General features: G+C 40.2%; 1 protein-coding gene and 1 pseudogene across 1 annotated transcript; both read left to right on the top strand.

Moving 5' to 3' along the window:
* The first annotated feature begins 290 nt into the window (after nt 1-290).
* Nucleotides 291-9,538, top strand: LOC128584231 (BEN domain-containing protein 6-like; annotated as a pseudogene).
* A 14,691-nt stretch (nt 9,539-24,229) lies between these two features.
* On the top strand, nt 24,230-25,027 carry LOC128584237 (calcineurin subunit B type 1-like). The gene has a single exon (XM_053589298.1). It carries the CDS (start codon nt 24,230-24,232, stop codon nt 24,791-24,793), a length of 564 nt encoding a protein of 187 aa, XP_053445273.1. The 3' UTR covers nt 24,794-25,027.
* Nucleotides 25,028-25,553: the final 526 nt, after the last annotated feature.

Raw genomic sequence — 25,553 nt, 5'->3', positions numbered from 1 at the left:
TTCGTGGACACCTGGGGCTTCCGCCTGTCCAGCCTTCCTAGGCCCAACTGCTGGGGAGTCCGGCATCAGGGGGCGCCACGGAGCCAGGGGGAACGGCGAGGCGCTGGCGGGAGCCTCCTGGCGGTGCTCCCCCTACCTCCCACCTCCCTGCGCCCGGCCCCGAGGCTGGGGCTTTGGAGCAGGCAGCCCGGGAAAACATTAACTTTTGGGCCACGTGCAGAATAGCATCATCTACATGGACATTCCTTCCTCCTACGATCTCAGAAAACCTTTGATAACAAATTGAGAAAATGCAGATGATCTTTCCAACAGATGAAATCGCCAATACTCAAGCTTTTAGAAAAGGAAAGAGGAAAAGGACAGAGACAATGAACTCACAAAATGCAAATAATGACCTGGATAAAGGACAGAGAGACCCATATTCGGGAAATGCCTTTCTGCCCGGTGAGATCTCCAGTGAGGATAAAGAGCCCTTAGCAGAACTGTCTAAGGAGGAATTGTGCACCAAAATAAAAAGCCTGAAAGAAAAACTAACCAACACGAAAAGAAAACAGCGGACTTGGACAGTCTTTGGTCATGCTTCAAGTGTTACCACAGGCAGTCACCCAGTTTGAAGAGCTGGTTGGTATGGCAGAAGCCCTGCTTAAAGGTGGAGGAACCACGTAAACGTCTGCGTCCACCCTCTGGAGAGCAACAAACAACTCCTCCCCAGATTCATTTACTTCAACATGCAGTAACTCTAATTCTAATTGCAGTTCACCAGTTTCCTCGAAAGCTGAGGAAGAGCATCAGGCTGATAAGAAGCAGTTCAAGATTGAGAAATGGCAGATTGCCCGTTGTAATAAGAGCAAGCCTCAGAAGTTTATTAATGACTTAAAGCAAGTGCTATACACAAATGAATATATGGCCACACACAGCCTGACGGGAGCAAAATCCTGTACTTCAAGGGACAAAGCCGGAAAACCAGCTATGAATCAGAATGAAGTTCAAGAAATCATAGGAGTAACAAAACAATTATTTACCAATACGGATGATGTTTCAATTAGGAGAATGATAGGGCAAAAGCTAAACAACTGTACCAAGAAGCCAAATTTAAGCAAAAATCCTAACTCTCAGGATATTAAGTAGATTATTTCGGTATTACAGGTATCTGTAACAAAGCTCCTTCAGTTCTAAATCTAGCATTGGATTTTGTGGAGAATCTGCAACCTTCCTGGCAGTGAGCAGAGACAGACATCTGCAGTGACAAGCTGTAAGACATCGTATCATCACTGGGCTCCCTGAGGGACCAACAAGCTCGCTGAAGAAGCTGCATGTAGGTAGAATCCCTCCTAAATACCAGTGATGCATCAGACCAGAGAATTTCTCCCAATCAAATAAGCATGCAATATCATTTTTTGGAAATATGCATTTCCTGATCCCCCCATACTACTCTGTACAGCTAACTTAACTGGATAGTCAGAATTCTTATCATAGCAACAAAATTTTCAATCTTTAAGATTATTCATTGTCCCAACTGATCATTGTACATTTATTATTATCAATGACTCCTCTTTAGAGTTTTTGAATCTTAGTGTAAGTACATGTTTGGAAAAGTTAACAGTGAAATAATCGATGTTCACAAATATGAGAGCAGCAAATTCAGATAATAATGAAAATCTGATAATCATGACTAACAAGTAATAAGATTTTAGCAATAAAATTATAGAATTATTCCATTATCTAAAAATGTATAAAATAGGAATATGTAAAAAATCTTGCAGGTGTCAAGATTTTTTTATTTTAATATCACACTACTCTAACATACACACAGACACACACACACACACAAATCCAGGTTTGGGGGATTGTTAAAACAATGCATTGATTTTCAGAATTTTCTTTTTGTTTATTTACTACACATGTTTTAACTTTTTATTGCCCAAAGTATATTAACTACATATGTGTAATATAAAACATCAATATCTCCTAAGACATCTTATAGAAGATATAACATCATATCTATTTGGTTGACTATGTTTCTAAACTTCTTAGTTTTAGCTGATTTATTTTAATCACAGTAGAAGAAAAGTGAGTTGAAACAATCATATGGGTTGAATAATCACACACACAAATCATTTTGTAAATCAATAGAAGATTAAACACCCAAAGCCTTCCTGCAGGTCAGGTTGTCATACATGATAACTCTACAATGAGAAGCCATGCTTCTTCACTGCACAAGGTCGTGTTTAAACTTGGAAAAGAGAATGCTACAATAGTTACAAAGTTCAATATCCCAGATCCAGGGCACATTCCATAAATGTTGCTTGATAACAATGTAGTTATATAAATTAAATGTTCTAAGAAATAACTTATGTAATATTTGCTACTTTTACTTAAACGTAAATAAATCCCACTGAAAAGATAAAAAAAAAATGAGCACCAGTTAGGGCGGCAGGCAGAACACACATTTGTTCCATTGGTTATTTACTCCAAAGTGTTGCCATTTCTGCTCAACTTTCAGTATCCTTTCTTCCATGTTTGACAATTAATTCACCACTCTATCATGTAGGGGCTGCCATGGAATCAGAGATGACTCTGAAATTTCTGTAGGAAGGGTTTTAAGAGTTGAGCAATTCAACTTAGCAGAGAAGGTATTGCTGCAAGTGAATAGCCCTTTAGGTCAGCAATGGGCAAACACAGTCAATAATCTAGAAGTAACCAGGCCGCTTTTCAGAGGTCTATCCTGTACGCACACATGGAGAAAGACACATAGTGTGTTAAAGTCAGCATGTTAAATAATTATCTTCAAATACTACTATAACGGAACCCAAGTGACTTATTTCACAACTCTTCAGCGTGTATCACTCTTAGGAAAATGTGGAACTCTGAGAGTATTTCTGGTGCTTTTACTAAAGTCCTGGCTCTTGGCTCTGACGCCTTATTTGAAGTTTGGAGAGCAGAAATGAGGACTGTTAGAATTCTAATATGGTTGTGGACAATGGAGAGAGGTTTGTCTCTCTCACTTGGAGATAAAATAGTGCTTCGTCTTTTTCCCAGAATCTAGCATATGACTTGGTGCACAGTAATGGTTTTAAAGTTGGAGGTGATTTCAAGATTTACCTCATTTAGGGATGACCTGTTGTTAGAATCAGATTTCTGAAATTGGTGCTGACTTTCTTCCTTCCTCTCACATTTCACAGGAAATGAGTATTCTTTTTTTTTTTTTGAGACAGAGTCTTACTATGTGGCCCTCAGTAGAGTGCCATGTGGCATCACAGCAACCTCAAACTCTTGGGTTTAAGCGATTCTCTTGCCTCAGCCTCCCGAGTAGCTGGGAAGAAATTGCTATTCTTAAAGTTTGACATTTTCTTTACTGGTTTTATTTAAATAGAATTATAAAAATTTACCTTAAATAGAATAAAACTTCAAATAATTTTTCAGGCTTCAACCACTTTCTCTTTCACTCCCTTCTTCAAAACAAAGCACTTGCAACTCTGGAGCAACTTAAATAATCAAAAATCTAGCCCCAAATTAAGTTCCCCTGACACAAAACACATTTTTGGCTCCTTAAAAAAAAAAATCTCACATATAGTAAATAATGATAATGATAACTTTAGAAATTACTTTAGTAACTTAATCCCTAATTAAGGGATTTCACATACAGTTATGCATTGCTTGCCATGTGAGGAGGAGCTTGAAAAATGCATCATTAAAAAAAATGCAATTATGGGGAAAGGGCCAAGGAAGGGGAAGGGAGGGGGGAGGTTTAGGTGGAGGGAGAGTAATGGGTGGGACCACATCTATGGTGCATCTTAGAATGGGTACAGGTGAAACTTACTAAATGCAGAATACAAATGCCTACATACAGTAACTAAGAAAATGCCATGAAGGCTATGTTGAACAGTTTGATGAGAATATTTCAAATTGTATATGAAAGCAGCACATTATACCCCTTGATTGCACTAATGTACACAGCTATGATTTAACAATAAAAATAAATAAATTAAAAAAATGCATTAGGCAATTTAGTTGTTGTGGTATAGGTGGTATACATGTATCCTATTATATACCCAGGCTATATGGTATGGCCTATTGCTCCTAGGTAACAAATCTGTACAGTATGTTATGGTACTAAATAGGGAAGGCAACTATAACACAATGGTGAAGTATTTGTGTATCTAAATATAGAAAAGATACAGTAAAAATATAGTAGAAACGATTTTTAAAAGGTACACCTGTATAGCCTTGTTCTATTTTTATGAGATTACCATGACATATGTAGTTTATTGTTGACATAAGCTTGTTAGGTGGCACATGACTGTAATTGATTTACAGAAAGGATCTTCAGCAAAATATTCCATCTAAGATAAGTAGATGTTGAACTCTAGGTAATAAGCTACATTAGAAAGGCATAATAGTTTTTAAAAGCTATAGCATAATCACACTTAGGTCAATAATTACTTTCTGCTCAAATTCCTGGGATCCTGTTTTAGGGGAGTTAAAAAGTCTTCTCTTCGGGCGGTGCCTGTGGCTCAGTGAGTAGGGCGCCGGCCCCATATGCCGAGGGTGGAGGGTTCAAACCCAGCCCTGGCCAAACTGCAATAAAAAAAAAAAATAGCTGGGTGTTTTGGCGGGCGCCTGTAGTCCCAGCGGCTGGGGAGGCTGAGGCAAGAGAATCATGTAAGCCCAAGAATAGAGGTTGCTGTGAGCCGTGTGATGCCACGGCACTCTACCCGAGGGCAGTACAGTGAGACTCTTTCTCTACAAAAAAAAAGTTAAAAAAAAAAAAAAGAAAAGTCTTCTCTTCAAGTAGCCTAGAATCCCTAACCCCAGGTGGGAGAGACTAACTGAGACCTGCTCGTCACACTTGGGGGGGGTGGGGGACTGGGATATCGAGCATCGGCAAAGAAGGCCCAGAACTGTCAGCAAACTGTGACTTATCTGTGATATATCCTTAAAGATGGACAGAGATGGCTCACCGAGGCCAGGGAGCAGACTGTACTTAAGATCCCAACCCCAACAAACCCCAGGCAAGTGCGAGAGTTTATGGGGTCTGCAGGGTTCTATTGACTTTGGGTACCAGGCTTTGCTGAAATTGCAAAACCCCTCTATGAAGCCATGAGGGAGGGACACCCCTTCGAATGGACAACAGAAAGAGAACTTAAGACTGCTCTGCTCTCTTCCCCCACTTTGTGACTCCCTGATATTACAAAACCATTTCATCTCTATGTAGATGAACATAAAGGGATAGCTCTGTCTCCTGGGATGTGTCCCTATCTCCCGGAGTGTGTCAGAACCCTCCACACCCCACACCCCACCCTTCTGGCTGTTGAGATTGGTGGGACCCTATCAGCTTTCAATTCTAGTATAGGCATAAGAGATAACCAATCCAAAGGCCACACTTTGCTTCCCACGCCCCTCACCCCATATCCATGGCATAAAAACCCCCACCCACGACGAGTACAGGGCTCTGGGCTCTAGGTCTCACCAACTGAGTCTGGGGGAAGGCCGACAGCCTTGGCTCGAGCCTGAATAAATGCCCTAATGTGATTTGCATCAGCGTCCAGCTCTCTCTTGGGGATTCTGATTCTCGATGCAACACCATAATGAGACATTCTTTTGGTTTCTAAAAGCAGAAAATAAGGGCATTTTCCTGGAAATTTCCTCATCTCACATTTTAATTTTTAACATAACTGTAAGGACCAAGTTAACTCCATTTTGTTAAAACTAACTTCATCTTGTCCCTCAGTCTTCATTTTGCAGCTGCATACCAAAGGCATTAGGCAACCTGCTCCCTCCCCTGCCCCCCTGTCCTTGCCCCATGATCTGTGCCCTTGCACAATGTCTACTCCGAGTGATAGCAACACTCTCCCAGACACCCAAGGACAAATACTGCTCAATCCCCTAGACCCCTATTAGCTCGCCCCAGCAGCTCACCTCACACCCCCTCCCTTTTCTATCCTTTCTGTACCCTTAAAATCCTCCCTCCTTTTCGAGATTGGGACTTCTCTGCTCTCCTGCTGCATCAGGTCCAGGGAGCCCAGGCTCAAGCTTATAAATAAAGACTTGGTCTCTGGGAGATTTATGTGGGGGATCTCATGACTTGGGCACAACAATAACCATTTATTAAAAATATGTATGAAGTATCAACTGTGTTTGGTCCAAAAAACTTTATGATCTTACAGGCAGGAACTAAGGCATTTACAATTTATAGGAAATAAAAAATGTGAAAACAAAAATGTTCAATCATGCCTGGGCATGGTGGCTCATCCCTGTAATCCTAGCACTCTAGAAAGCTGAGGTGGAAGGATCACTTGAGCTCAGGAGTTCATGTCCAGCCTGAGCAAGAGTGAGACCCTGTTTCTACGAAAGATAAAAAAAAAAATTAAAAAAAAAAAAACAACCCAGCCGGCATTGTGGCAGTACTTGTAGTCCCAACTCCTTAGGCAGCTGAGGCAGGAGGATCATTTGAAACCAGGAGTTTGAAGTTGTTATAAGCTAGGCTGATTCCAATAGCCTGGACAACAGAGTGAGACTCAGTCTCAAAATAAAAAAAGTTCAATCATAATATGATTAAATAGTAAGGCATTAAATGGGGGTCAAAATGAGGGTCAAAGTGAGTTCAAACCTGGGATAGAGACCCCTGGACCAGGAGACATATTAGAAGCAAGAGACAAGTATTGACTCCCCAGGAACAAAAATTCCACCAAATACAATATACAAAGCTTCTCAGATAGCATTTGAACCTTTTATTGGTAGAAACTGGCCTATATATTGTAGACAATACAAATTCCTTCAAGGCAAACTAAAGCCATAGGCTTTTGGTCTAAGGATTTTGTGTATGTATGAGGGATATCTTTGCATACTAGGGAGAGATAAACAACACAAACATCTAGTCTGGTGCTTGAAGGTTATTACTCAGACTTGACAGTTGGAAGGCTGAGACTTATCAGGGCCATCTCTTTTAAAACGGTCTACCTGCTGAGCAGGGAAGTAAGACTTCCAATAGAAGGGCTGCCCAGGTTGGAAGGCTGAGACTTATCAGGGCCATCTCTGATTTTTCACTCTCTGACCCTTCAGGGCTACGAAGCAGACAGCAATTCTGTTCAAGCACTTCCTGTTCATCAAGTTTCCTGTAACATTCACAGTGCTGTAGAACTCAACAGGGACACAATCAGTGCCATTCAATAGCACAACCACTTTCACGGCTCACAGGAAAGCAGCCAATTATGTGTACTACATAGGAATCATATTCGCCCAATATCAATGCCAGAAATGAAAGCTGAAACTGAATTCTTGATTCAAAAAACATAATCTAATAAACTTTCTCTTCAACAGAATTCATTTATCTATTTATTCAGGTAGAAAACAACACTGATAATAGTTAACATATTTTGTCTGTTTACTACATAAGCATAGTTCTGAGTTTTTGCATTTGTCACCTCACTTACTCATACAATTATCTCCCATATGGTAGGTTGAATTACTAACTTCATTTTGCAGAGAAAATGACTGTAGCTTAGAAATATTAACCATCTTCAAATCTCTCTGGTTATAAAACCTAAATTACATAAAAAATCTTGAAGAGATTGAGTTAGAACTTGAACCCAGGTGTTCAAAGCTTATAGTCAGGCTGGGCTTGGTGGCTCATGCCTGTAATCCTAGCACCCTGGGAGGCCAAGGCAGGTGGATTGCTTTAGCTCACGAGTTCAAGAACAGCCTGAGCAAAAATGAGGCTGTCTCCACTAAAAATAGAAGAACTGAGGCAAGAGGTCCACTTAAGCCCAAGAGTTGGAGGTTGCTATGAGTTACGACACCACGGCACTCTACCCAGGGCAACAGCGTGAGACTCTATCTCAAAAAAAAAAAAAAAAAAAAATCTCATAATCAGTATTCTGCATGCTAGGCAAACAATTGAGAAAGAATACCTGGATCAAAGACTTTCTATGTGAACTGAGGCAAGTCATTCTACACCTACAAAATGCATACAATAATATTTGCTGTCATTTTTCTCACAAATGTCACAGAGAACAAATCTGAGACCATTTCTGTAGAAGAATTTAGTGAATAAGAACATAAGATGGAGTGTTTTAGATATCAATATTTTCATCCACTTAACTTTTCAAAATCCCAGTACTTTGGGAGGCTGAGGCAAGAATATTGGTTGAGGCCAGGAGTTTGAGACTACCCTGGGCAGCAAAGTGAGATCTTGTCTCTATTTTTAAAAATTATTTAAAATTGGCTGGGTACCTATAGCTCAATGGTTAGAGTGTGGGCCCCCTGTACCGGTGTTGGTGGGTTTCAACTCAGCCTGGACCTGCTAAATAAAACAAAATAAAACAAACAAACAAACAGAAAAAAAAACCAACAACAGACATTTTGGCTTGGTGCCTGTAGCTCAGTGGTCAGGGTGCTGGCCACATGTACCAGGGCTGGTGGGTTTAAACGCAGCTAGGGCCTGCTAAACAAAAACCAACAAACAAAAAAATAGCCAGGCATTGTGGCTGGCACCTGTAGTCCCAGATACTTGGGAGGTGAAGGGAAGAGAATCGCTTAAGCCCAAGCTTTCATAAGGAATGATAATGGTCCTAAATCCAACCAAAACAAATGGTTTTTAAATGCCTATTTGAATGATAATTGGTTGTTAAGTGTTTAAAAAATGAAAATACATTCATGATTCTTAGATCGCTATCTTAGTGATTAGGGCAGACAGAATACAAGAGTATGGCTGAATGAATGGCACTTTTGCAAGCACATACTGACAGGGCTCGTTTGATTTTTTTGTTTGTTTGTTTGTTTGTTTGTTTTACTGCTTCTGTCTAAGCTGGAAGTTCCTGAAGAACTAGAAGGGAGATACAAGCCAGGAACTTGGTACAATTCTATACCACCCACAGATTTCAAATTGACCAGTTGAGGCTACACCACTATAGACCCTACCCATCAAGGGTTTGGTGGTAGTGCAGATGGTCTGGCTCCATCCTGGCCATAACCACAGGCACCTGCTCTATTCCACCTCTCTCTCTCTCTTAAGTCACAGCCTTAAGCTTGGGGGCCATGGATTATAGAAAAATTTAGTATCAGTACCAACTTAATACCCTAACTAGGTATCCATATGTGACTCTTTTTTTGACTCAAGCCCTTCCATGAGTAGGAAATGGACTGAACGTTTACACAGGAGTTTTTTTTTTTTTTAATCTTCAGATGATGGTTTTGCTGAGACAACAGAAGGTCACAAGAGATCTGTATCTGAAGGACTATTTTAACACAAAGCAAGGTCTTCACCAAAAACTAGAAAAACATTATCTCCCTCCTCCTCCTCCTCAGCTTTTTGGTAGGAGGTCAGCTCTAAAATTTTTAACTTAAAGGCTCTATCAGGAATTGCCTAAAACAAAAACCTATATAATAAGGGAGAAAAACTGTGCCCAGGACTTTAGTAGCTTAGCAGGGGGCAGGGGTGGGGGGCTGATAGGTATCTAAAATGATAAGCTTCAGAAACTAAGAAAAAAGAGAGATACTTCCCTGACTGAAAACAGACCTTCCTCCAGGTTATGTACAGGCTCTTCTGCTGCCAGCTCCAAGGCTCCTGCACTCATAGAACGGCAGCAGCACCTCTAAAGCACAGAAGGATGTCAGGCTTTGCTTCTGAAGTGCCACAATATCTTCATTTTCCCTTTCCTCAAGGTCAGAAAGCTCCTGAACTGTTAAGATTTTGCATTAAAGGTCCTTCTTAGGATCTTAAAGTAGACTTTGAAGTGTTTTGCTATTAGAATTAAAAACTAAACTCCAGGAATCCCAGCTAACAGTTGATGCATCCTATAGCTTCAAAATCAAGTAAGATTTGCAAATGAATTATTAGAGATGGCCATTTTTTTTTTATTATATGCCACACAAACACTGGAAAGAAGTACGAAGACCACGACCCAACTAATGGAGAATATGACCAATTCTGGGTGGCGAGGCAATTCAGGTACATCCACTTACCTTCAATGATAGGGGACCATTCATAGCTCTCCCCACAACCCAATCCAGTCCTTTCATCTGAACTCTTGGATTGTTCTTCTTTTTTGAGACAAAGTCTCAAGCTGTCACCCTTGGTAGAGTGCCATGGTGCTATAGCTTATAGCAACCTGCAACTCTTGGGCTCAAGTGATCCTCTTGCCTCAGTTTTCTATTTTTAGTAGAGACAGGGGTCTTGATTTTTGCTCAGGCTGGTGTCGAACTTGTGAGCTCAAGCAATCCACCCATCCTGGCCTCCCAGAGTGCTATGAATCACTGTGCCTGGCTGAAGTCTTGGATTTTTTTTTTTCCTTTTTCTTTTTAGACTTTCTCTTCCACATGAATTCTACGGTGTACAGAAAACAGTGCATACTGGCATGAGGCTCTGTCACATCTTCACATCGTTTCCATTTTCCCTCCTATGGTTTCTCTGATGTTTACTAAGACTGAGGACCACTGAAAACCTTTGCCACATTATCGATATTTGGAAGATTTCTCTCCAATATGAATGTTTGTATGTTAAGGTCTGAGCTATGGTTAAGGTCATTGCCACACTGTTCACATTTGTAGGATTACTCTCCAGTTTGAATTCCTCTATGCTTAGCATGCTATCAACACCAGGTCAAGGCACTGCCGCAGTCTTCAAATGGAGGGTTTCTCTCTGTGTGATTTCCTCTATGTACAGTGAGGATTGAATTTGAGTTAGAGTTTGCCACACTGTCCATATTTAAAAGGTTTTTCTCCAGAATAAATTCTTCAATGTCTAGAAATGTTCACAAACTAATGAAAGTCTATGCCACATTTTGACCACTGTAGTTTCTTTCAAGAATGACTACTTTGATGAACAGAAAGGGTTGAGTACAGTGTAAATGCCTTGCCCCCTTCTTCACATTTGTGGAGTTTCTCTCCACAAGAAATTCTGTTATGTTCACTATGAGTTTAACTAAGGAAAAAGGCTTTAGTGCATTCTCTAAATTTGTAAGTTTTATGTCCAAAGTAAATTCTTTGAAGTACAGAAAGGTTTGAGTCACAGTTAAAGGCTTTGCCACACTCTTGACATTTGTAGGGTTTCCCTCCAGAGTGAATTCTTTAATGTCTAGAAAAGCTTGTGTAGTTCTTAAAGGATTTTCCACATTCTTGACCTTTGTAGGGTTTCTCTCCAGAGTGAATTCTTTGATGTCTAGAAAGGTGTGAGTGGTGTTGAAAGGCTTTGCCACATTCTTCACATCCATAGGGTTTCTCTTCAGAATGAATTCTTTGATGTACAGAAAGGTTTGAGTACTTGTTAAAGGCTTTGCCATATTCCTGACATTTGTAGGGTTTATCTCCAGAATGAATTCTTTGATGTCTACCGAGGAGAGAGTGCTGGTTAAAGGTTATGCCACATTCTTCACATTTGAAAGGTTTCTCTGCAGAATCAATTCTTTTTTTTTCCAGAAACGTGTGAGTGTTGCTTGGTAAGTTTGTCACATTCCTTCTAGTTGCAGGTTTTTCCTCCAGTATCAAAATTCTCATGGTTACGATATTTTGAACTGTGGCTAAGACATTTGCCATCATTTTCAGACGTGTCCAGTTTCTCTCCAGTATCGAATCTTGAGCAAGACCTAAAAACTTGGCTACCTTCTTTGCATTTGGACTGTTTTTTTCCAATATTAGTGATCTTATGTTCTGTAACATGTGACCAGAAGTTAGAGGCTTTCCTATAGCTTTTACAATTAAAAGTTTTCTCTGAGGTATATATCATTATTTGTCCATTGAGATTTAACAATTGTCTGAAGGTGTTCAAAGAGTTACTACATTGGAATACTTTGCCATAGGTAGCTGTTAATCATTGGTGAAGTCCGCTGTAACTTACTTTCTGCTCATCACACTTATACACACTTTCCCAATATTTTCTTAAGTTTAAATTCTCGGAGCCATAGCTTTGATATCTGGTCAGGATCATCTCTGGAAATAAAATATTTGTGCCCCACTCTTGAAAACGGTCTTCAGTATAATGAGTATATAGAGCTGGGTGCTTGACTGGTGTCTGGTGTGTCTTCGCCTTCCAGGGTTCTTTGCTTTGCTCCAGACAGGTGATGAGTTCTGGCTTAGAGACAGTAAGACCCAAGAAGAACAGGTTTCTGTAGGTCTTTAACATGACTTCCCCATACAAATGCTGCTGAGCAGGGTCCAAGCAGGCCCACTCTTCCATACAGGATTCAACAGACATGTCCTTGAATGTCAACACTCCTTTGGATTCTTCCCTGAGGACCTTTTGAATGTCACCATGAGGTAGGGACGCTGGGCGCTGCAGGCAGACAGCTGCTCAGACAGCTCTGGGCATTTCCCAGCTTCCGGGATGTCCCGGTGTCCTGCAGGTCAATTCTCTGCAGAATCAGAGTGACAGAGGCTGCTGCAGAGACACTTAGGATCCCCAGGAAAGGGAACAGCTGAAGAGGAGGTCGTATCTCAGAGCCCAACTCCAGAGACAAACGCTGCTCAGAATCCTCGGTGCCGCCTTCTTCTTTCTGGCTGTGCATCATTTCCCAGCTCCCGAGATGTCCCAGTAACTGCGGGTCACAGGGTGACAGAGGCTGCTGCAGAGCCACCTAGAATCGCCAGGAATCCCCAAATTATTTTTTGATTAATTGTACAAACTAGGAAGCTCATAGCTCTGGAAATGAGAAAACTGGAAGCATTTTCTGTATTTGAATATCTCCTGTGTTTCTTCACACAAATTTCCAAGGAAATGCTATTTCTTACATTGATGAGAATGTATGGAAATCATACCGTTGGACTGAGAAACTGTGAGTGTATTCTCTCCAGATATGAGTACAAAAACTTAGCTGCATTGTAAGATCCTTCCTGGTCCAGAATCTTGAGGTCAACGCATTTAAGGAAAGGTATTTCTTCCTCCACATCTCAAATCAATGTCTGTTGATTATAATTCTATAATTATTTTAAAATTAAATTTGGTGGGCTCTCTTTAAAAGAAAGAGGCAATTTAAATGTATTTTTTATTATGTAAGTAATAGAGATTATACTCTTAATATATAAATACAAAATAACAGGTATAATGGAAACCCTCCTTGTGCCCTGATGCCTGGTCCCTGAGGTCACCACTGCTCCTAAGTTTGGTACATATCCTTCCAGACCTTTCCCCAAGTATTTGCCTACATACATATTTACATATAGCAAAATAAATTTTTTGTGTGGCCTTATGTTTTTTGTTTTATAGAAATAGTACCATCTTACAACTTGATTCTTTCACTTCATGATACATGTTAGATTTTTCTTTCACAGCACTTAGAGGGTTACCCTATTCATTTAAACTCTTGCATCATTCCATATTATGGATTCCATACTATGAATGTGGCATGAATTATTTAATAATTCCCCTATGGATGGATGTTTAGATTATGTCCAGTTTTCTTTTCTTTTTTTTTTTTTTAGAGACAGAGTCTCATCGTGTCACCCTCGGTAGAGTGCCCTGACATCACAGCTCACAGCAACCTCCAACTCCTGGGCTTAGGCGATTCTCTTGCCTCAGCCTCCCGAGTAGTTGGAACTATAGGCGCCCGCCACAACACCCGGCTATTTTCTTTTTGCAGTTTGGTGCAGTTTGGTGGGGGCCAGGCTCGAACCTGTCGCCCTCGGTTTATGGGGCCGGCACCCTACTCACTGAGCCACAGGCGACACCCTCCTATGTCCAGTTTTCTTGCTAGGTGCATTGCTGCTTCTTTGTAAACTTGGGCAAATATTTCTGTAGAACAGATATCTAGAAATGGAATGGTTGATATGAGGACAATGTAGATATTAAATTTTAATTGTCCTCAAAAAAGTTGTGCCAACTTATACTATACTGAACAGAATATGACAGCATTTTACCACTGAGTATTCTCCAACTCTTTGCTGATATGATGGGTGAACAAAAAGGGTCCTGTTTGAATTTTTCTGATTACTCTTGAATTTAAATACCTTTATTTGTTAAAAGTTGGTGAACATTTGTGTTTTTTCTGAGTTTTCTGTCCTTTATCCATTTTCCTTTTGAATTGTTTTTATCATTTTCTTATTAATTTATTAAAGCAGTCAATTTAGATACATAAGTTATTTTGGAAAAATACCGTAGTTTGTGTGTCATCAGTTCAACTTGTATAGGTGATCTCTGAGTTTTCATTTTTGAAAATAGAGATGTCATTTTATTTTCCAATAAAGTTTGTCCCCTTGTAATATGATTCCATTTATATAAAGTTCAGGAAGAGGCAAACTAAAGTATGTTGTGTATGAGTGACATATAACAGGTAAAACTATATTTTGAAAACAAGGAAATTACTATAAAAGTTAAGATAGTGGTTATCTTCAGAGGTCAGAGAGAGGGTTGTGATTGGAAAGGGCCACACGAGCTTCTGGATGCTCATGGTACTCTTTCTTGATGTGATGATATTACATGGGTACCTGCTTTAAAATTATTTAAACTGAACATTTAAGTTATATGCATCATATGCACATTGTATTTCTCAAAAAAAAAAAACAAAACATTTTTTTCATTGGGGGGAAAAGCCTACTGACTTCACTTGTAGCCTGACATTGGTCCATGTGGGGCTTTAATAATAACATGTGGGGCTCGGTGCCTGTAGCTCAAGCGGCTAAGGCGCCAGAAACATACACGAGAGCTGGCAGGTTCAAATCCAGCCTGGGCCTGCCAAACAACAATGACAACTACAACCAAAAAACAACTGGGTGTTGTGGCAGGCACCTGTAGTCCCAGCTACTTGGGAGACTGAGGCAAGAGAATCTCTTAGGCCCAGGAGTTGGAGGTTGCTGTGAGCTATGACGCCACAGCACTCTACCCAGGATGACAGCTTCAGGCTCTGTCTCAAAAAAAGCAACAACAACAACAAAAAAAAAAAAAATGGGGGGGAAAGAGATGAGGAAATGGCAGTTCTGCTGGTCTTGATTAGAACCAGAGTTGAGTTCTAACAGGGATTTTGTGATCTAGAGAGTAGGCATTAAGTATACAATTTGGTGGGAATAGTGGGTAGGGGTGTGTGTGTGTAGAGATTTGGACACAAAAAGGAAAATGTGAAAGAAGGTTTGAATGAAAACAAAGCAGATGTTGCCACCTTGAAATTAAATAAGAATGAGTGTATTCAATTGGCACCATTACCCAGGTTTCCTCCACAGATAGGAGTTAGTCCTATATGGCAAATAGTTTGCATTTTTATTTAGAAATAACCTCTTCCTTTACACTGTTGGTGGGACTGCAAACTAATTCTACCTTTTTGGAAAGAAGTATGGAGAATCCTCAAAGAACTCAAATTAGATCTCCCATTTGATTCCTCAATCCCACTATTAGTCATGTATCCAGAAGAAAAAAAAAATCATTCTATCATAAGGACTTTTATACTACGTTGTTTATCGCAGCTCAATTTACAATTGGCAAAATGTGGAAACAACCTAAATGCCACCAACCCAGGAATGGATATACCAAACTGTGGCATATGTATACCATGGAAAACTATTCAGCCATTAAAAAAGATGGGGACATTACATCTTTTGTATTAATCTGGATGGAATTGAAACACATTTTTCTTAGTAAAGTATCACAGAGTGGAGAAGCAAGAATGCAATGTACTCAATACTAACATGAGGCTAGTAGATAATCTGATATGTTCCCAAATAAGAGAAAAACTCAAATCAATTCAAGGCCTGGGATGGGGAAAGAGGGAGCAGGGAGAGGGGAAGGAGGAGGATGGAGGTGCTCACACTCAATGGGCCCAAAGTTCGAGTGTATGGCACACTTCTTGCGGGCAGTACACAATTATAAGAGGAACTCTACCTAACTAATGCAAACATTGTAACCTATTTCTTTGTGCCCTCAGATTAACCCGAAACAATAATATTTTTTTTTTTTTTTTTTTTTTTTGTAGAGACAGAGTCTCACTTTATGGCCCTCGGTAGAGTGCCATGGCTTCACACAGCTCACAGCAACCTCCAACTCCTGGGCCTAAGCGATTCTCTTGCCTCAGCCTCCCAAGTAGCTGGGACTACAGGCGCCCGCCACAACGCCCGGCTATTTTTTGGTTGCAATTTGGCCGGGGCCGGGTTTGAACCTGCCACCCTCGGTATATGGGGCCGGCGCCTTACTGACTGAGCCACAGGCGCCGCCCAATAATAAAATCTTAAAAAAGAAATAACAAATAACCTTATCCTTTTTCAGAATTCTCAGTGAAAATCATTTGACCGAATTACATAAAGATTCATTTGAAGGCCTGCTATCCCTCCAGTATTTGTAAGTTAGTTAGTTAATCACATTTATTTATGAGCTTTTAGTGATATGATCTGTAAAGTGAATAAGGGGTTCAAATGAGATAATCTCTAAAACTTCTTTCAGCAATAAAATGCTGCAGTTCTCTAAATCCGTGTAGAGTTTTAGCCCGTCTCTAGCCCATCTCTGTGCATTTTTAGTTTTTAAAATCATATAGATAAGATACGGATAGAAAAAACTTTGGTTATAAGGAAAAAGTGGTAATAACATCTGAGCAATTATTGACACCCATTGAACCTTGTTTTTTAAGTTTTATATATCATCTACTTATATTTATATTTAGTCTACAACCCATAGAGCAAATCTAATCAACAGTTTGTTTTTATTTAGAGCCTGTAAGTTAAGAATTGTTTTTACATTTTTAAAGGGTCTTAAAAGAAAGAGAAAGACAAGAATATGCAACAGAGACCATATGTGACCTACAAAGCCTAAAATATTACTATTTAGCCTTCAGGAAAAGGCTAAATTTGGGTGGCGCCTGTGGCTCGAAGGACTAGAGTGCCAGCCCTAGGTGCCGGAGGTGGTGGGTTCAAACGTAGCCCCGGCGAAAACAATGCAAAAAAAATAAAAAGAAAAAGAAAGAAAGGAAAAGGATTTGAAAAAGTTGGTTTAGTAGCATGAGAAGAATTAAACTTTAAGTTCTTGCTCAAAGGAAAGGAAAGGAAAATATAGACCATCTACACTAGTTTGAATGCCATTAATCCAGAAGTTTTTGAGAATTTAATCTGAATTAAATTAACATATAACTATTAAATAAGCAGATGAATTATAAAGAATAAATATATTTAAGAATATAAAATATTAAAGAATATTAAATATTTAATATAAGAACATTATATAAAAATCATATAGATATGATTTAACTTAATCATATAGTAAATATATGTATTTAGGAGAATAGGCTGGCAGTGAGGATTTCAGTGTAGGAATTAATATACTCTTATTGAAAACAGTTGTTTAAGGACAGGTGCAGTGGCTCACACCTGTAATCCTAGCACTCTGGGAGTCCAGGGTAGGAGGATCCCTTGAGCTCATGTGTTCGAGTGCAGCCTAATTGAGAGTGAGACCCTGTATCTACTAAAAAATAGAAAAATTATCCAAACATTATGGTGGGTGCTTATAGTCCCAGCTACTCAGGAGGCTGAGGTAGGAGGATAGCTTGGAGCTCAGGAGTCTGAGGTTGCTGTGAGCTAGGCTGACACCATGGCACTCTGGCCTGATGCAACAGAATGAGACTTTGCCTCAAAAAGGAAAAAAAAGTTGTTTAAATTATGGTTAAATGGTATAGCTAGAAATGTTTACAATGAATAAGCATATTACCAATGCTCCTAATTCTTCCCAAATTACAAAATGAACATTTCTCCTGCCTTATTGCCAAGGAGGGAATACTTGCATAGTATTTATTTCTATCTTTTTAAAGATAAGAAGATACTATATCCCTTGCTATGAAAGTCTGAGTTTTATCCTTTGCCCACGGCAAAGAAGTGTGGTCAAGAAGTGTGTACATCATTAATCTTTATTAAGCTCACTAATGTTGCTCTTTAGCAAATAGATTCTTCTTTCAAATGTAGAAGATTTAAGGGAAGTAGGTACATGGCACTAAAAATAGTCCTTTGAATGATCTAACCTTCTAGGCCTTAAAGGCATGACCACCTTTGTACTGGTCTTCTTAGGCACCTCTGCCACATTTGGGGAAAAAAGTAAATGACGTAATTGCTCAATGGAGTAGGCCCTTCCTTACTTCCACAATGACATATGCCTATTTTGTAAGCTAATCTTTCATGTTAGGATATATTCTCATTCATTTAAAAAATGCCAACAAATTAAAAAAAACAAGAGAATATGCCAACCACTTTGGCTAATATTAGAGTCAGAGAGATGAGTAAGACAGGATTCCTACCCTTCTAAGAACTTAACATTTCACAGGGGAAACAAACATGTAAGCATCAACCATAACGCCACAAGCACTAAGAGGATGACAAAGGGCTGGTTGCAAAGGCCTAGAAGAAGGATACAAAGTAATAAAATTTCATTTGTTTTAAAATATTTTTTTTTCTTCTTCTCCTCGTTCTCAGCTTTTCACTCATTTTATAAATACAGTAGAACCTCCATGGTAGACCACCTCCATAATTTTACCTCATTTTCACAGACCAGACATGCGCCACATGTGCTCAGTGGAAGTTCCTTATGCCGACTACCACTCTATGTTGCCTGGTTTGTTATAGTCACTCTTTAAGTGATCAGCTTAGAGAGGTTCTACTGTATTCTCATGTGTCAATTTTAAACACAGTGGGCTTGCAGATGAGCAAGACCTAATCCCTGCTTTCAAGGAGTTTATACTTAAAAGAAATGGGAGCAAAAATAACTATATTGAAAAGAAGAAATAGCTATGGGCACTAAGAGGGACAAACTGCTTCTGGAGCACAGGAGGAGAAAAGACTTGAGTTTGGATCAGAGAAGATGTTCCTAGAGCAATGCTGCTAGAACAGGATCTATCAGAAGGCCATCAGATATCCTTAGACAGATCTCCTTAGACAAATTTTGGGGGAAATAGTCCAAACATGGAAAAGGGAAATGGGAGAAAGGCAAAATACAGCAAAGTATTTGAGGAATGCTTTGAGTACCTGTAGAGTGCAAGGAGAGAGAGTAGAAGACTGGAGCCAGACTTTCTAGGGCTTTGAATGCCAAGCAAAAGCCATCGCAGGGAACCATGCTATACCACCATGCTTTACGCCCATCTTAAGTCTGCACCACAAGCACTTGGAAGTCTTGTTAGGCCTTGGTTCTGGACTACAACTCCACAACTGATTCAGTCAGTTTAGAGTAAGGCCAAGGATTTGCATCTTTCATAAATTCCCATACGCTGGTCTTTGAGAATCACTTCTGGAGAGTTCATCTGGTCAATTGTGTGCAGGATAGTTTAGAACAATGGTTCTCAACCTTCCTCATGCCACGGCCCTTTAATACACAGTTCCTGTGGGTCGCGACCCACAGGTTGAAAACCACTGGTTTAGAAGGAAGTGATACCAGTCAGAACAGAGTGACAACAGCCAGGTGAAGAGCGAGGGATAAACTGGAGTCAAGAGAAATAGTCAACTATAGTTAAGGGGTGTTTTCAAATAAAAATCCAGTTCCGTGTTGCCTTTTGCTACGTCCCATCACTGTACCACCGAAAAAATTGCTTTCATGGAATATTAAGGCAATATAAAACCAAAATGAATTTCTATTAATATGGTATAATTCTGAATTAGTTCAAAGTTATGTATTAATTAGAAGGGTAACTTTCTTTCAAAGGACGTGAAAGGATATCTTTTATCTCTTTTGGTATTGAACTAGCTTAGAAAAACAGAATTAAACCAGAAAAGTGTAAGTTGTGAGGTTATTCCTTTTCATATTAGAAATTATATAGAAAAATAAAAACTTGAAGCTTCTAATCTAGAATTTGATGAGGCTACAAAAGGTTGTTTAATGAAGTCTCCCGCTGCCCAGGGAAAGATTACATGCAAAATCTTTTAAGATCTACAGTTGCATATTTTATTGGTGAAAATCATGAAATACAGGGAGCATTAGGGGGCTATGGAAAGTTCAAATACAAGTCCAAAAGTTTAGAATGTAGACAAAAGCTACATATTCATTATTATCATTCTAAACTCTACTAGTTGTTCCTACTAATTTGGCATCAAATCAAGGCAGTGTCCTCCTTTTACTTTTTCTAGAGATTTATCCTGCAATAAAATCCAATCTTATGAAAGACGTACCTTTGAATCACTATCATTTCTGCAGTATGTGTAAGTTACAAATAGAACTTCATTACATTTGGAACTTTTATTAAACTTATAAACCCTCTGCTATTCATTTTGAAATATGATTAAAATTTTACTAGTATAAAGTTACTAAAATATATACCAAATTCATTTAATCTCTAGCAAAGATTAGTGTGAGAATTATTACACAGATCAGAGGGGATCATAATAGAACCATGGTCTCAACTAGTGGGATTTTGTACCAAGACGACATTTGGCAATGCCTGGAGACATTTTCAGTGGTCACAACTGTGGATATGTTAGTGACACCTGGTGGGCAGAAGCCAGGAATGTTGTTGACCTACAATGTACAGGACAAATCCCCCAAAGAATTATACAGCTAATACATCAATAGCACTGAAGTTGCAAAACTCTGTCATAGAGAAATAAAGATCTCTTAACACAAGTATTGGCTGAGCATTCACTGGTTTGTATCTACACATTGCATGTATAGTAAATTCAATAAAGTATAAATCATAAGCCAATATCTTCTACAGCGAAATTTCCTTGATGTACGGAGAAAGTACTGAGGTTATGTTTTGTCATATAGAAGTTAGAATCACTGCCAAATGATAAATGCTCTGAAAGAATATCTTCTCTTCTTCTTTATTGGCTTATGTCTTTCCTTTTTCTTGTTGTTTTTTGTAGAAATCTTGGTTGCAATTTAATCACTGAACTGAGCTTCGGAACGTTTCAGGTGTGGCATGGAATGCAATTTTTACACAAGGTGTAAGTTAAATAGATGAACACATAAAAAGCTATGTGCAAAAGCATCATTCAGTTATCAGTTAACTAGGTATAAGCTCATTATGACTCTGAATAGCATATCTTAAGATCTATCCAATTTTTCTTTTTTAATTTTTTTTAAAGTTATATTTATGTTTCACAGAAAGGATCCATCCATTTTTTTCAGGTGAGGAAACTAAGGTACAAAGAGGCCAGGAGACTTGTGTAACTTCCATATGACATGCTCTGCTTTCCCTAGAAATGATCTTTGGAATGGGTGATAAAAGATGTCAAGCAAGTAATGCTCAAATAACATTGTCTTGGGAGCCCAAACAATGCTGCTTTGATATGTGAATTGTCCTTGAAATCCTACGTTGAATATAACTTTGATTCCTACTCATGTACAGAGTTTCTAACTGCTGAAATGTATACAGCATATAGCCACAAAGAAGGAAGCGTAACACAAAGTCCTCCAGGGTGCAAAAGGGGAAGGATGTTTTCTCAGAGTCACTTTCTTTTAGTTTTTTATTTATTTTTTTGGTAGAGACAGAGTCTTACTTTCTTGCCCTCGGTAGAGTGCTGTGGCGTCACACTGCTCACAGCAACCTCCAACTTCTGAGTTTAGGTGATTGTCTTGCCTCAGCCTCCCAAGTAGCTGAGAGGACAGGCGCACGCCACAACGCCTGGCTCTTTATTTTTTGTTGCAGTTTGGCAGCGGCTGGGTTTGAACCCGCCACCCTTGGTATATGGGGCCTGTGCCCTATGCACTGAGCCACTGGTGCCACCGAGAGTCAGTTTCTTTTAAATGGTAAACCAGGGTGGTGCCTGTGGCTCAAAGGAATAGGGCACCGGCCCCATATGCCGGAGTTGGCGGGTTCAAACCCAGCCCCCGGCCAAAAAAAAAAATAATAATAAATAAATGGTAAAGCAGAAAGAAGTCCAGAAAATCTGCCATGGGGCACTTCTCTCCCTGTCACCCCAAACCTTATTTTTTTAAAAAATACATACCTATGAAGAATGATCTGTGGGCATCTTTGCACTGTGGGGGAAAATGGTGTTCATGTAAAGCTATAGTGCAAATAATGTTCAGAAAGAAAATACATTACTTTAGCCTAATTCCATATACTTGCTTTCCTGACTACCCTTCAACAAGTAATGTAGAGGGGCCAGGCACAGTAGCTCACACCTGTAGTCCTCGCACTCTAGGAGGCTGAGGCAGGTGGATTTCTTGAGCTCAGGAGTCTGAGACTAGCTTGAGCAAGAATGAGACCCTGTCTCTAAAAAAGAAAAAAATAGCCAGGTGTTGTGGTGGACACCTGTAGTCCCAGCTACTTGGGAGGCTGAGGAAAGAGGATCACTTGAGACCAAGTATTTGAGGTTGCTATGAGCTGTCTTGCTATGGCACTCTACAAAGGGCAACAAAGCAAGACTTTGTCTCAAAAAAAAAAAAATGCTATGTAGGTTTTATTTTCTTTCAGCTCAAAATTCAATAATTTCTCTGTGACACAAGCAGATCATGGTAGGTATATATGATCTATGGCCTGAAGGAAATTTTAGACTCAAGGTGAAGATCCTCTTCTAAACTTGACTTTGGAAAAGACTGTCCACATGTCTTGAGGTTTGGAAGTCTAATTTCACACCATTCATTTTGGGTTAGAGGGAGGGGTTTAGGTTGTGTGTGGAACTGATTAACAATTTCTACAGAGGCTGGTCTTATAGGGACCTCTTCTCTTCCCTTGTTAATTTACTGATGCCTTGCATAGAGGAAGAACACAAGGGTCTGTTTTTCTTTTGCCCTCACACCAAAGAACCAGATTCATTAGATCCCTCCACCAAGAGATTTAGATGGCATCAGTACAAATGTCTTGAACTCACCACCTTCACTGACCATTGTCAACAGAAGAGAAGGCAAACTCTGTAAAATAATTTGAAGAGGTCTATTCTAAGAACTGAATTTGAGGACCATGGCCTGGACCCATGCCCAAGAAACCTTGAGCAAGTGGACTCACTGTGACTGGATTAGTTTGCTTCTATTCAATTCAGGGAGACAGGAATTGCATGTAAAGTCATAAATAATACAAGGCAGGGTGTAAGTTGGTTTGGCCTAAAAAGGTGGGACATCTGAAAATGGAGGTTTACAGGTTATAGGTGGGTTTTAAAAGTCTTTGATTTGTAATTGGTTAAAGAAATGAAGCTTTGTCTAAAGCAGGCGTCCTCAAACTTTTTAAACAGGAGGCCAATTCACTGTCCCTCAGACCGTTGGAGGGCCAGACTATAGTTCAAAAAAAAAAAAAAACTATGAACAAATTCCTATGCACACTGCACAAACTTTATTTTGAAGTAAAAATACAAAACAGGAACAAATACAATCACATGGCCTCATGTGGCCCGCGGGCCCGCAGTTTGAGGACCCCGGGGCTAAAGGCTTGGGATCCTTTAAGTTAAGGACATCTGTTAATTAGAGACAACACATCTGACAGATACCTAGACTCCAGTGAACTGTTAAGTAAGCAGAGGACCTACAGGTTTGTCTTCTATAGCCTCAGGCCTGTTAATGAGTCTCCCAGAAGGGAGGGGGCTTGATGAGGCATTTCTGACTTCCACTCTTAGGGCCAGCAACTCAGTCCTTTGGCCAAGAGGGGGGTCCAATTAGTCAGCTGGAGGGGGGAGCCTTAAGATTTTATTTTTAGTTATTATTATTATTTTTTTTGAGACAGAATCTTACTTTGTCGCCCCTTGGTAGAGTGCTGTGGTGTCATCTCATCTCCGCTTACACCTTTCACTGGCAACAAATAGAACAAAGTAAGAGTTTGACCATCGATGCTGCCTCTGGCGGATCTTGGCCAAAAGGGGAGTTGTGAACTAAAATAAAACCTTACAAACCACAGCTCCTTAGAAGGCCTCACCTGCCGCAGCCGAGCCGGGCACGCGGGTTCCGGATGAACGGAGCTCCCGGAAGCCCCGCCCCCGCCGCCGGCGCGCGCGCGCCCCCCACCTCCGCCCCGCGCGCTGCTGCGCTCGGCCCTCCCCTCCCTCTCCCGCCCTCCGCCTTTGTCGCGCCTGAGCTTGCGGGTCAGCAAGAGCCTCCAGCGTGAGCGTGCGGCTGCAGCCCCGGGCCACCCAGCCCTCTGCCCCTCTTTTCTGCCTGTCTGCCTCTCCTCCCTGTCGCCGTCTCTTCCTCCCGCGCTCTCGGTCTGTGAATCTCGACCTTAATTTCTTCCACCCCGCCCTGCCCGGTCCCTCGCTTGCCCAGTCACCAGGCCGCGAGGGCCCTGCCACGCCTCCTCCCCTCCCCCAACCGCCACCCCCTCCCCTTAGGCGACACGGGGCCGCAGCTGGGCCTCCTTGGCCTGGAGCCCGTCTCAGCGCCGACACTTCTCCATGCCAGCGAGCTTCTGACCCGCCGAGCAAAATGGGAAATGAGGCAAGTCATCCTTTGGAAATGTGCTCAAACTTTGGTGCAGATGAAATTAAAACGTTAGGAAAAAGATTTAAGAAGCTTGATTTGGACAGTTTTGGTTCTTTGAGTGTGGAAGCGTTCATGTCTCTGCCTGAGTTACAACAGAATTCTTTAGTACAGCGAGTAATAGATAGATTCGACACAGATGGGAATGGAGAAGTAGATTTCAAAGAATTTATCCAGGGAGTCTCTCAGTTCAGTGTCAAAGGAGATAAGGAGCAGAAGTTAAGGTTTGCTTTTCCTATCTATGACATGGATAAGGATGGCTATATTTCCAATGGGGAACTCTTCCAGGTGTTGAAGATGATGGTGAGGAACAATCTGAAAGATACACAGTTACAGCAAATCGTAGACAAAACCATAATAAATGCAGATAAGGATGGAGATGGAAGAATATCCTTTGAAGAATTCTGTGCTGTTGTAGGTGGCCTAGACATCCACAAAAAGATGGTGGTAGACGTGTGGCTCTTTTTAAAGAGTACCACCCAACACTTCTGCTTTCTTATCCATCTCTGAAGATCTGCTCAAGATGCCCAGCAATGCTCTCTGTGTATTCAAATGGAAGTATTTTTCTCTGTGAAGCCACGTTTTCCAACATGAGCCTCATGAAGCCAACCAAGTGTTATTGAACTCTTACTCTCTGAATAACTCAGTGTAGCACTTTAAAGTCTGAAGAACAGCAACATGAAAAGAGCATATCAGTGTGGTGGAGAAAGGGAAGGGGTTGGCTTTTTAATTTATTTTTCTTCATGTTTTATAAGAAGAAAGTATGTATACATATGTAAATATTTATATGTAGATATATGTAGCTTTCTATGTATGTAGCAGGTTGCCTTTAATTTAATATACTTTGATTCAGAAACAAAATAGAGTAAAAGTGCCAAGCAGAACATAAAACATCCTTACTTTTATTTCACACAGTTTTTTTGTTTGTTTGTTTGTTTATGTTTTTATTTCACACAGTTTTATATATAGACAGGAGATTGTACAATTTGAGCCCGGTGTTAGGTCAGCTGTTTTCCTTTCCCTGTGCTTTCTCCTTTGAGAGATTGACAAAGCATTTGTTAATGTCTTATTATTTACCTTAATTACATTTTTGTAACAAAGGAGTCTGTAACTTTATTTATACTTAAGAATATATTTCCAGGGACTAGGTCTCACTGCTGAGCAGCTTTTAATATGCCTCTCCTTGAGGAGAAAGTATAGTTTAGCGCTACTGCCAAGAGCTAGTTCTTGTGTGCACGTGATAACTCACAGTGCTTATGGCTGCTTCATT

Source organism: Nycticebus coucang, chromosome 4, assembly GCF_027406575.1.
Source record: "Nycticebus coucang isolate mNycCou1 chromosome 4, mNycCou1.pri, whole genome shotgun sequence".
In the NCBI taxonomy this organism is placed as follows: domain Eukaryota; kingdom Metazoa; phylum Chordata; class Mammalia; order Primates; family Lorisidae; genus Nycticebus; species Nycticebus coucang.
The sequence above is the reverse complement of the archived record's forward strand: the minus strand, read 5'-3'. Positions and strand labels throughout refer to the sequence as shown.